The 13674-nt window shown below is 29.5% G+C and overlaps 1 protein-coding gene across 1 annotated transcript; it reads left to right on the top strand.

The window, feature by feature from the left end:
* Positions 1 to 4742: 4742 nt before the first annotated feature.
* Positions 4743 to 5978, top strand: LOC122270778 (uncharacterized). The gene has a single exon (XM_043049503.1). It carries the CDS (start codon positions 4743 to 4745, stop codon positions 5976 to 5978), a length of 1236 nt encoding a protein of 411 aa, XP_042905437.1.
* Positions 5979 to 13674: the final 7696 nt, after the last annotated feature.

A 13674-nucleotide genomic window follows, 5' to 3' on the forward strand; every position in this document is an offset into this window, starting at 1 on the left:
CAAATGTCAATAAACTACACTGCTGTCTATAAGATATTAATAAGTGTAACTAAAGAAGTATACAAAAAAAAATTTAGATTATTTTGAAGACTTTAAATTTGAAGAAATTTTTTGGTCCGAATTGTCATATTTAAAAAGAATCACCCATATATATATATATATATATATATATTTATATATATACATACACTGCCCTAAAAAGCTATTTATAAATTTAGCCTGATTGGAGAGTGCCAAACAGGAAAAGGTTAATATAGGGAGACGTCTCAGCATTTTTGATTACCAAAAGTATTAATAAACCATGTTATATAGTTTATGTGCATATTGAGATGTAAATATTTGACCTTTTCCAAAAATGTCCAATGTGTTTAATCAGTTTAAAAGCTCTCTAGCAATAATTCTGCAAGTTCTCTCTGAGCTAAAAAAAGGACAATTTAAAATAAGTATTTTTTGTTATATCACCAACGTTTAATATATTTGATTAACAAATTTTTTAAACGTATGGGTTTTCGATAAAATTAACGAACTAACTTTCATAGTAATATGTTATGGAAATTATCTCAAAAAATTTATTTTTTTCTGATCATGCAAAAATTAACGAAACCTATTATGCATTTTTTAAAGCTTTTTTTTCATATAAATTAAAATTTTTGAAAAATTTGAAATATAAGTTTCATTTTATAATAATTTAGTTGGAATGTAAGTTTCATCTTTGATGATGCTTACATTCCAACTAAACCAATAAAACGTTAAACCTTCAACTACCAATAAAATGTTAATAAAGATATAAAGATCATCTTTATAAATGCTAATAAAGATGATCTGTGATCATCTTTATTAACATTTTATTGGTAGTTGAAGTATCATCATTGACTTTTGGCCGTTACATATAGATCTTAATTCGGATGTAATAAAATGATAATTTGTCTCAAAGAAATGAATAAAATCGTTTAAGTAAAATTTGGTTTATTAAGCAAACATTAGTATATTAAAAATAGCCATATTTAAATATAAAAATAAAAAGGAAAAGAAATCCCTTAAAGAGATCAAGACAGCATTCTCCACGTCAAGAATTTTCGATTGGGAATAATATTCAACGGTTAGGACTGGGAGGCCCACAAATTTGAAATTGAAAGTGAGCGAATTTGTTCCCAACGGACAACAGGAGCATGGAGAAGAGATCCAAGGTTATTAATTAATATAACCATATAAAATTAATTAATATAACCATGTAACTGAAACATATTTGTGGTAAGAAATTAATAATAAAGAGTTATAAATAGATTTTTATTTTCGATTAGGCGGGACAGTGAATTAATGAGTCTGCATTAAAATTGGAATAAAGTTAGCAGTTACATTAGTCGATAAGAAAAGAATAAAATATGTTATGTTTGCTTTAAATAAAAATTAACTAAATTCTTTAATTTAATTATAATTTGATTAATAATGACTAAAAAAACAAGTTTAAGTAATTAGAGGCATTTTAAAAGCAACGAAATAAGTAATGCGGCATTAGAGTAAGTAAAATATGTCAAATATCAGCAAAAGGAAAAGTTCGAGACGCTCATATGAATTTCATAAAAGTATTTTAAATAAAAGAATTCGGATGTCTTTTGCTTCACGGAAATTTCTTCGGAAAGATATTTTTTATATAAATAAATAAAAACGGATATAATTATAAAAAATAATTCGCGTGGAACAGGACAGATTCTGTAGGATGCTCTTCACAAAAAATGCGGAGTATTCTATCCAAGGAAGCGGAACATTTATATACAAATCGGCATTCATTTGCACTGAAAAGCGAGCGAGTTTTAGAAAAATCATTGCATATCCTGAAATATGCTGTTAAATGAATGAAGGCATTTGTGTTGAGCATGACGCAATATTAATATATAAATTTTATTAAATGGACCTGAGATCATGGTAAACTAAACTAATAGAGGAAAAAGAAGGCCTCACAAAATAGTAAAAAGAAGAAAGGAATGCATGTCAATCCTGGCTTCATATTAAAAAATATAATTTTTAATTATATCTAAGATCATGGTAAACTAAACTAATAGCAGAAAAAAAAGCTTCATAAAAGAGAAAAAAGAAGAAAGGAATGCATGTCAATCCTGGCTTCATATTAAAAAATATAATTTATTAATTACATACCCTCCAAACACACACACATATNCTTAATATTTAAAAAAAATTAATTTTAGCGTAACTTGTCCACTATTACTTATAAAAGTGCAGGCCATAGGGCTAGATTCTTAAGTTCTGATAAAAGTTTTATGAGAGATCCATTTGCTTTAAAAATTTCTACTTTGGTTCGCTACCACTAGAAAGAATTATTTTCAAAATCCTCATAAATTGGAGGGTATGTCCATATATGCATGTCTGAAGTATGGCACTTCCCTTATATTATACTGTTTATCTGAAATTTTAGTGTTCCAGAATATATATTAAAAAATATAATTTATTAATTATATCTAAGATCATGAAAACTAAACTAACAGCTAAAAGGAAAGGTGTAATCAAATAGAAAAAAAGGCATATGTGTCAATCATGTTGTTATATTAAAAATATACTTTATTAATTGAATCGATCTGAGACTACGGCAATTTTTATTGCTCTTACACTTCATTTTAAGCCTCTTTTTTCATATTTGTTCAATTACTGGATTTGAAGTCACAGATAAAATATTGGCTAAGAATCATTTATTATGAGATAAAGGAGATATTTTTTGTTTCGTCAGAGAATGGCTTTAAAGACTTCATTTATTTTGTTTTACTAGAAAGAAAACTCTTGTTTTTCGATGATAAATTAAAAAGGGATCCTTCCTCTTATTTGGTCTTTAACAATATCGAGTAATCTTATTGGGTTTCCAAAATAATATAATATTCTCACATAATTCAAAGCACGAGATTCTAATTTATTACAATGAGATACAGCTCGCTTCACGTATGTATCATAGAAATATATGTACAGTACGGAACCCGTTATCCGGAAATCAGAAAACCGGAAAACCAAAAAACCGGAGCGAAATTCGATAAATTTTCTCGCCTTTTTTAAAAAAAGAAATTTTTTTTCCTCATAAGATTTTGGGATTTTTTTTTTAAATATGTTTACCTTACCATCATTTTATAAACAATCATTAGTGTATTACTTCATCGTTTTTTCTTCCTTTTAAGATTACTTCCAAAAACTTTTTTTTTTAGTTGGGTTTAACAATAAAAAAAACGGCTTTTTGTAGCGACTCAGAAAACCGGAAAAATCAGTTATCCGGAATAGCGATGGTCCCGATCGTTCAGGATAATCGGTTCCCTACTGTATTATAAAAACTTTAATTATATTAGCACATTGCATAAAGGCAAAAAAAAATTTAACTCAGCAATAAGAGATTAAAATTTAAAGAAGCGGTAGGCAAAATATTATCAAAGCTTGTGAAATCTTGCCGATGTAGTTACCACCTCAATTTTTTTTTGTGTGATTATTTCTTGTATCGAATCAACGCCTCTTAAAAAAGAGAAGGCCTCCGATTGGATCAATTTAGTAGTCCGACGTAACGGCATAATTTGCGCAGTGGAGAAAAAATAAGAAATATGTCACTTTGTTTGGACTACTTGGCTGCGCAGTGGAGAAAAATACGAAAGATGTAATTACGTTTGGACTACTAAAGGATAAAATTTTTTGTTTATGGTAACCCGTGCGGAGGCCCTCTATCTTCTAGGAGGTATTGATTGAATACATGTCTTCTGAATTATTTAATACTAACGAGTAGATTATTTCTTGAAAAAGAGAATGAAATAAATTCCCAACATTTTTTCAAGATCGTAGAAATTCCATATAAACAGCTAGTAATATATCCTTAGTAAACAACTCCTAAATCACGTCTTCATATGATTTGATCCATGATGATATAAAGAACATCTACATATGAAGAACATGGACCAATTTAATACTTTCTGCAAGTGACATATCGAATTTTATGGAATAAATTTTTTCAACAATATCTGTTTAATTCAATACACCAATGATCTTGGGAATGTTTAAAGGTTATATCAATTAACTAGATAACAACACAATACTTAAAAATAGTGGATCACTTTAGAAAGTGCTATATTAAATTGCCTTTTCATCTATACAAAAGAAAGCTTATCTTAAACGTAACTTATAAGCCTTTGAGAAAATATTTTTGAAAGAAGAACAATTTTAAAGATATTAGCTTGCTAAATGGAGAAAAAAACGAATGAAAACGCTTTATTAAATAGCCAAATTTCTCTTTTTAAAATATGATTTTTTCGTGGATAATAATTTTCCTCTTAAAGTATTCTCAAATAAATTGCTATTAGTAGTTCGGTTAAAGTTTTTCCAAACTTGTTCCAGCCAACACTGCTCAGGAGCATTAATTATTTTCATAGAAAATAGAACAATGAAGAATGAAAAAAGTCTTTTTGTTAAAACCATCAGCAATCGTTTTCAGAACGTTTACCAACCACAGGAAGATTGATTACTTTTACACTTTCAAGATCTTGTGTTATTTCTTCTAAAAGAATAACCGAACTTAAATACAAATATAATAATTAGGTAATATTTATTTTTTATTTTTAGAACAATATAACCATATTTTGAAATTTTATTTTGAGATTTATTAGTAATAGTTCCCTTTTATTATGAATGAAATATTTTTTAAAATGTTTTATTATAGTTACATTTTATTTTTGTTACTATTCAGCTAAAAAAAATTCCATTTTAAAATGGACAAATTTTTACCAACCCTGAATAGATTGGAAAAAGTTCAAATTAGTGCAGCAAAAATTATTACAGGTTTGAGGCGTAGCTGTCCAGATAAAATTGTTCTGTTTGAATCTGACCTCCAACCGTTATACATGAGAAGGAACTCCAGTCTCAAGAAATACTACAATAAGCTCATCAGTTTTGGTGACCAGAACAGAACCTCTTACTATCTCAAAAATTGGAAAAATAACCATAGACTGAAGAGAAACAGTCCCTTCTCTTTGGCTGTTTCAATTCACCTTGTAGACTTGCAATATCCCTGCCGAATTGAACCTCATTCCTTGAGGTCATGTTTTAGCCCTGTTACTGATTTTTCTGGTATCCATTTCCATACGGAGCTGTTGTACCCGGCCCATAAAAGTAAAGACAACCCAGAATTTATGAGACAAATGGCTCTTGAAACTATTAGCCAAATACCATCAGATGCTTTACAACTATACACAGATGGCAGCAAGAGCGACGAAGGTCATTCAGGTAGTGGGGTTTTTATTAAAACACCCACGTACACATTGAGTCTCAAATTTAGAAATTCTGAATTTTGCTCGGTTTTCAGATCTGAGCTTATTGCGATTGAAAATGGCCTAAGACATGTTGAGAATATTGCTGAGCCTGACTTTAAGCATATATGGATACTGACGGATAGCAAATCTTCAATCCAACACCTTAGCAACTGGATGAATGTTGGAGACAGGGCTGCGGCTTCAATTTTGGGGATGCTCTTCAGGCTCTCAGCGGACTTTGGGGTACACTTCCAATGGATTCCATCACACGTTGGAATCAAAGGTAACGAGATGGCGGACTCACTGGCTAAAGATGCTTCTTTAGAACCTTTACAGCCAGATTTACCTTCCACTTTCAATGAGGTCTTTGCAGAGTGCAAAAAAATGCTTATGGACCTTTGGAGGCTTCCTCCTCCGCATAATTGGTATTTCAGAAAACGACCTGGAAGTGCCTTGCTTTTTGGGGGATCTAGAAGCCAGCAGACATGCTTATCTCGCTTTGCAAGTGGTCATTTGAGGTGTCTCTCGTATGATCAGGGGCAAAAGACTTTTGGACTTTGCACTAAATGTAAGACTGCTCAGGCTTCGCCCGAGCATATTCTAAACTGCATCGATTTTAAGATCGACGAGGTTTTTTCAAAACCTCATCTGTTTTTAGACTTTCTGGACATTTTTGGACTTATGGAATTGGTCTAATTAGGATGGACCTCTTGGGGATTAGAAACAACAACAACAACAACAAATTTTTGCACAACTTTTATCTATGTAGTTTCAAATGACAAAATTCGAAATAAAAAAAAAGAAAAAAAATCTGCGATTAGTTTTTAAGAAATAAAAACATAAACATCTGACCTCTTTAATATAGTGAAATAAGCAAAAAGTAAAATTAACATAAAATAGTCCTAACTTTCAACCAAATAGATAAATATAGAGTTTGCGAACAGTGTTTTGTGGGCCAAACATCTGCCGTCAAAGAACAGGTATGTTTATTCTGAGAAATGATGTTCGTATATTTAATTTCTCAACTTAAAATATCATCCGCAAACATTAATTTTATTTTATAACCATCGTTAAGGAGATGAACCAATATTGAGTTATAGCTTATCGATCTAATTAGGAGTCCAACCAGGAAGACAAAAGGGGACTCTTAGATCAAGCATTGCGACAAACTAACCGTCGTGGAGCACTATATAATGAAACTAACACGCATTTGCTTCACATAAAGAGAAAAACCATGAAAATCTCCTAGAGTAAACTCGATGGCCAGGGGATTCTAACCCGTGATTCATCAACAACTGAGGATATTCTACGTAACCATTGTGGTCGGTGCAAGCAGGGCACAGAATTCGTATCAACCAGCCACCGCTGGGATTAGAACTTGTCACTTCATTAGGTTGCTGTATAGTCGTCTATGCTATTTGCCACTACGTCTCTATTATACTTTAATTAGCATAGTTAAAGTTAGGCGCATACATTACTAAGCTCTAGAACATGCACATTCTATCACTACATCAAAATTTATTCAAAGTGTTTACACCAGTGTTTAAAAGTGTCTTTTTTTCGCTCATACTACATTCTTTGTTTTCCGGCTGTGCATTGTTTGTGGATTAGAGTAAGTGTAAAAGTAATATCAATCGATTTTAAATATCTGAGATCTTATCTTTCTTCCAAAAGAATCTAACTTAAATTGAAATTAAATAGCCGAATTGAGGGGAATATCGACTATATACCGAGTCCCTAACTCTTATAAAACACCGTAAATAATGAGTAAAGTTTTTTTAAGTTTAAAAGAACATAAGTGTTGGAAATATATACCTATGAAGGAATACCTAGAAAATGCATACGACACAATTGCCTTATGCCCTGAAAACAACAGTATCTGGGCCATGCCCGTAAGCACCTCTATATTCCATAAAATGTTTTTATTTTTTATTTTTTTAGTTAAATAACGAATTCGAAATCACAGACGAAAGCAATTTGAACATAACTTTGAATTAACTAAATTAATAATTTAAATTGATATCAATAACGTGATCAGCGTGATCAAATCACGCCAAACACGTGATTAAAAAGAACTGATTAAACAAGTTAACATATATAGATGAATATAAACAAGAAATAACACGTTAACTATTTATAAATAACTCGGAAGACTAATAAGAGATGGCGCTGCCGAACAAAACATACGCTGAGCAAATAACATATATTGACGCAATTATTATTCTTATATTAATTTCCCTTCTGAGACCCAATATTTAAATAATTTATTTAGAAATATGTAGCTAAGAAGAAAGGACACTTATAAATAAAATATAGAATATTTTTTTTAAAAAATTGATTTGTTAAATTTAATTAACTTTTTTTAAAATTATTTCTTAGCTATTCCCAAAAAATAATTATTGTATGTTTTATAGTGTATTCCTTCATATTTTGGTCTTGAAACAAAATCCACTGGACAAAAATACTAATAAAATTTGCTAATTTAATCAAATTTATTTCAATTTTACATTATAATTAAAATCTTGGAGGGTGAATCCAATTAATAAACGGAGAAAATAAACAACATTCTTTGGATTATCTTTAAAAAGAAAGTAGCTCCGAATTTGTCGTTTTGTAATCTTTGTTAAAAAGGAAAATAGTTGTACCAGAGGTTGCAAATGAAAAGCCAAAAGAGAATAAAAATATTAATGGACTCTAATTAATCAATTGTGGAACTTGTCACTTTCTTTGTCATATGAAACTGAAATGCGTACTTCTTTCACAGTTTCATTTTTAACTTTGCAGTTATCCAATGTTTATTGAAAAAACTAAGATACGCCAGTCTTTCAAGCTTTCAGAAAATAAATAATTGAACTTCTCTTTTGTATGTTTTCGCTATTTATTAAGATATCATTTAATGAAATCATATATATCTTAGTAATCTTGCTCTTATATAAAAAAAATATTTATAAAGGACGTTTTTTTCGTCGAATAAATATTTTCAAAATCCAAGTTTTTAAACATTAAATTAGAAACACCATCACAAATATTTTTTTTTCTTTTTCTACAGTAAATTATCGCAGCAGAAAAAAACCTGATTTTGAATTTTTGTAAATGCATAAGTGATGCAATTAGTTATTTATTATTGTTTAATAAATTGTAAAAAACATAGTAATGACAAGATTAATTGCTAGAACATTGTAATATTTCAGCAACAACTTTGTGTTTGTGGAAATACATTAGAGTTGGAACTTTATTGGTCACAGTATTAAATATAACAAATTAAAAAGATAACATTTTTATTGAAATGAAGTGTTCGAAAATACGATAAAATAATCTCCTTGATAATTTGCAATTTTAGCAAAAAAAGAATTTTTTAATTGATATCTCTAACAAAATACAATTCTAACATGGCTATTTCAGTTACTTTAGTTCCAAACAGTTTAGTTAGTTTATTAGCTACAAAAATTACTTTGTCAACGAAGTGTTTTCTAATATTATATTTGAAGCCCCCGTTTTCTCTCTATCGGTAACTTATACAACTGTTTTTCTTTCTTTCTTTTTGAAGTACTTGCGGCAAATTCCTTACACCCAGTAAGGAACTTGCACTGCACTGAATATTTGTTGCGGCCAGAGAACCCATTGCTTTCTGGAGATATAACAATTGAAACGATTTTAACAAATAATATATTTAAAATTGGTATTCGAATGGAGTGCAGGTCAAAATCATTATAAATCAACTTTCTCTAAAATAGATATTTTATTCGCAATCTAAGTATAGAAAGAAAATCTCTGGATAATATTGGACAGCTGTGCTAAACTGCGACTGCGCAGTAACTCTAGCACATGTACGGGATAGCGCCCCGGCACCCATTTCCTCAGAAGTGGAATCTAATTTATTATTTATATCCTGAAGTATGACCAATAATTTTATAGAAATTACAGAAATATTGCAATTTCTAAGGCATTTTAACAGTTTAAGTAATAAAATCTAGGTCTAAAACTGCCAACCGTTGCTGCGTCTAAAATAAAGAGAAGCATAAAAACAAAACATTTTGTTAGACTTCATCTAAATTAAAGCTCTTGTTTGTTATTTTAAGGTAACAACCTTGAAATTTTGATAGGACTAATCAATTACTCGTATTGCCATAGTATTTAACAACAATTACATTTAAATTATAATTCAGCAACACCTATTTAACAACAATTTCATTAAAATTTTAATAGGACTCCACAATATCTTGTATTGTCATAGTATTTAACAAAAAATATATTAAAATTTTATTAGGACTCAGCAACATCTTGTATTGCCATAGTATTTAACAAAAATTACATTTAAATTTTAATTGAACAACACCTATTTAACAGAAAATATATTAAAATTTTATTAGGACTCAGCATCGTCTTGTATTGCCATAATATGTAACAACAATTACATTTAAATTTTATTAGGACTCAGTAACATCTTGTATTGTCATAGTATTTAACAACAATTACATTTAAAACTTGATTCATCTATTTATAAACAATTATTTTTAAACTTTGACAGGACTCAGCAACATCTTGTCATTGCCATAGTATTTAACAACAATTACATTTAAATTTTGATAGAACTCAGCAACCACTTGTATTGCCATAGTATTTAACAACAATTACATTTAAATTTAGATAGGACTCAGCAACAACATCAGTATTGTTTTAGTATTTAACAACTATTTTGTACTTATGAACACAAATTGAGTAGACACTTCATTACTTAATATAATTAAATGTAACAAAAGCAAATATTTTCATGGAAATGAAGCAATAGCGATAAACAAATAAAATAATCCGCATGATATTTCGTGGTTTCAACAAAATAAAGGAATTCCCTAATTGATATCTTTGATCTCCAACAAAACACAATTGCAGCATGACTGATTTAATTACGTTTAACTATGTTAATGTTGTTATTCATTAGCAATGCTACGTTGTCCGGAACAAACTCGAAGTGAAGTGTTTGTTTTCTATTAGGAATTAATCTCAGAAATATAACTTAACACATTGTTTTTTAGATAGAAGTAAAAAAATATCCTTATTAAAGATTCGTGAAAATTAGTTTCTCCAAACAATGACGAGTATTGAGCTCTTTTCTATTGGCAAGCTTATTCAGATTCCTCGGGTAATTTTCACGAATATTTTGTAATTTTTCATACTACAACTCTAAACTCCTTAATTCAAATTTGTTGCTTTTAATCACATTATGTATTCACTAATGACTTTCCAATATCCTTCTATATAATAGGATAATTCAGTTGCTCAAACTATTTTTAAATATTGAACAGCACCTCAAATATAGTTGATTAGTTAAACCGAAGTATGAGACTAGACTGTGTTAGTCTTTAATATACTATCATTTCAATTTAACTCAATAGAGATATTTTCAATTTACTATGCAAAAGATTTGAAATAAGAAAATATTTCCCCTATTTTTTTGAAAGTATACAATGTACATACATAAAAAAATTAAATAAAAAAATATAAAAATAATATCGAAAATAAGACTTTAATAAGCCTTACAGTTATTTGTGTGTTTTTAACTACTTGGCATAGCTGGAAATTCCTATTAAAATGAAAAAAAATGTATGGTAAGTATTACATTAAATCCAGATTTATTCTATGATTTTCACCACTCTAGGATAATCTTGTGATCTTTCTCCTTTTTTAATTTTTTGTCAGATTTAGTTTAGAGCATCTTTGGATAAGTTTATATACGGCAAGTAACTTCAAAATGGAGATAGTTTTCTTACTCTTTTAAGTATTCAACGTACATAAATAAAAGAAGTAAATAAAAAAATATATAAATAAAATCGAAAATAAGACTCCATTAAATCCTTCAGTTATTTGTGTATTTTTAACTATTTGACATAGCTGGAATTTTTTTATTAAAATAAAAAATAGATGGTTTGATAAGTATAACATTAAATCTAGATTTATTCTACGATTTTCACCACTCTGGGGGAACTCTTTTGATCTTTCTCGTTTTTAATTTTTTGTTGTAAGATTTAGTTTACAGCACCTTTGGATCAGCTTATCTAGGGTAAGTAACTTCATTCACGTTTGGCTCTGTATAACGTGCAACTTATTTCTGTTCTTGTACTATTAAACTCTACATTCTGCACCCTTAATCAGCACTTTTTGAGAAGAACAAGATTACTTGATTATTAGGGCACAATGGTTCAGTTCAATGCAATCATTGAATAGGTATAAAATTTCATTCTCGCGCTGTTTCGCTGACCCGCCAAACACTGTGTAGTGTGGAGATAGAGAGCTCGAATACCGTCTTTATCCTGGGAGTATCTTTTTATTGTTCAATTTGGCAAGGGCTTTATGATTTAAGTGGGCAGTTCAATTTTGTGTTTAGTTGAGATAGCCTCATTGTAGTATTATGCATATTTTTGGCATTTTCAGGTACATCTTAATTTATTTTGCTATCTGGGATCGATTCAATGATTAAGACTGAGAGGCCCAAAGGCCCCCCACTCCGATCACCAATATTTCAAAATTGAAAGTGAGTGAATTGTTCCAACGGATAGTTAGGAGTATGGGAAGAGATCCATGGTTGGCGATTTATCAGAAGATAACAGCCAAAAATGAAGCCAACCCCCTATAATCAATATTAAATTTGAAAATAATTTGGCGAAAGCGAATCGCCAAAAAGACTGTGAGAATTAGTATAACCATGCAAATGAAAAATTTTTTGTGGTAAGAAATGAAGAATAAAGAGTTATAAACAGATTTTTGTTTCGATTTAGTCGCGACAGGGAATTAATAAGTCTTACATTAGTATTGAAATAAAAAGTAAGCCGTTATATTGTTAAGAAAAGGATAAAATATTTTATATTCGCTTCTTATAAATTGTAATAAAAATTGAATAATTGGTTTAATCTAATTAAAATTCGGTTAAGATGATTAAAAAAATAAATTTAAGAAATTAAAGAAATTTTAAAAGCTAGGAAATATGTAATGCCTATTGTGGCAATTTGTAAATTTGTAGAAACTACGTCAATGTATACAACAGCCATATGCTTGCAGTTATATCCTTTTTTTGTATCAGAGATTTGAGAAAGCAAACCAATTATACATCTCCGGATAGACAGCCACGTGACTATGCAAGTTATGTGTGATGTATGCATTATCTTGCACGCTATGCTTTAGAAGAAAAAAAAAACCCTAAGAATGAGCATTATTTTTTTTTTACACCAGCATTATTACTTTCGAAATTAAATGCCATCGTTAGTTTTAATGATCCTTCGAACAAATCTTTCTGCGGTTTGTTAGAAAAATAAAAGTGACTTTTTTTTCTCCACCACCCGTATTAAGTTTACAAAGTTGAAACGACCCGAAAACGTGTTAAATGAAGCCGAGTGATGATGAAAGATCTTTTTTTTTTTTTTTTTTTAAAAAAAAAAGGAAATTAATGCTGAATCTGAGCGAAATAAGTGAGATTAATAAGTGGCTGGTTCATGATTAACTATTTTTGCATGTCATTTTCTTAAAGAAACTTTTAGCTTTATGGAATAGGTAATATTATGTTTTTAAAACTTTTCGAAAGGAAATGAGACACATCTTGAAGTTTAAGATGTAATCTGTCATAATTTGCGTTTTGTAGTTGAAACAAAAGATTTTTTTTTGGAGGGGGGTGATGTATGTACCACTTAATTTTAACCCGTAATTGCCCAGCTACAAAATGCTTTCTACAAATGTTAAACATCTACTGTCTCTGGCCATAATATTACACGCACTATAAGATTCTATTTAAAATTTTAATAATCAGGGGATACTATACAGCTTTATTGTTTTCACGCGCCTGAAACCGGTTTGCACTTGCTTACGTTCGTGTATCAATTAGTTAACATTGTAATGAATACGTTAAAAATAAATACAAATAAAAAATCTTTTGAATAAAAACTCATTACATGCATGTTTAGATATAAAAGTATTGCATATAGACTCGTTCAAAGGGGATACTATAGCAATCAGGGGATACTATACAGCTTTATTGTTTTCACGCGCCTGAAACTGATTTGCACTTGCTTACGTTCGTGTATCAATTAGTTAACATTGTAATGAATTCGTTAAAAATAAATACAAATGAAAAGTATATAAAAAATCTTTTGAATAAAAACTCATTACATGCATGTTTAGATATAAAAGTATTGCATATAGACTCGTTCAAAGGGGATACTATAGCAATCAGGGGATACTATACAGCTTTATTGTTTTCACGCGCCTGAAACTGATTTGCACTTGCTTACGTTCGTGTATCAATTAGTTAACATTGTAATGAATACGTTAAAAATAAATACAAATAAAAAATCTTTTGAATAAAAACCATTACATGCATGTTTAGATATAAAAGTATTGCATATAG

This window comes from Parasteatoda tepidariorum, chromosome X2 (genome assembly GCF_043381705.1).
Source record: "Parasteatoda tepidariorum isolate YZ-2023 chromosome X2, CAS_Ptep_4.0, whole genome shotgun sequence".
Lineage (NCBI taxonomy): Eukaryota > Metazoa > Arthropoda > Arachnida > Araneae > Theridiidae > Parasteatoda > Parasteatoda tepidariorum.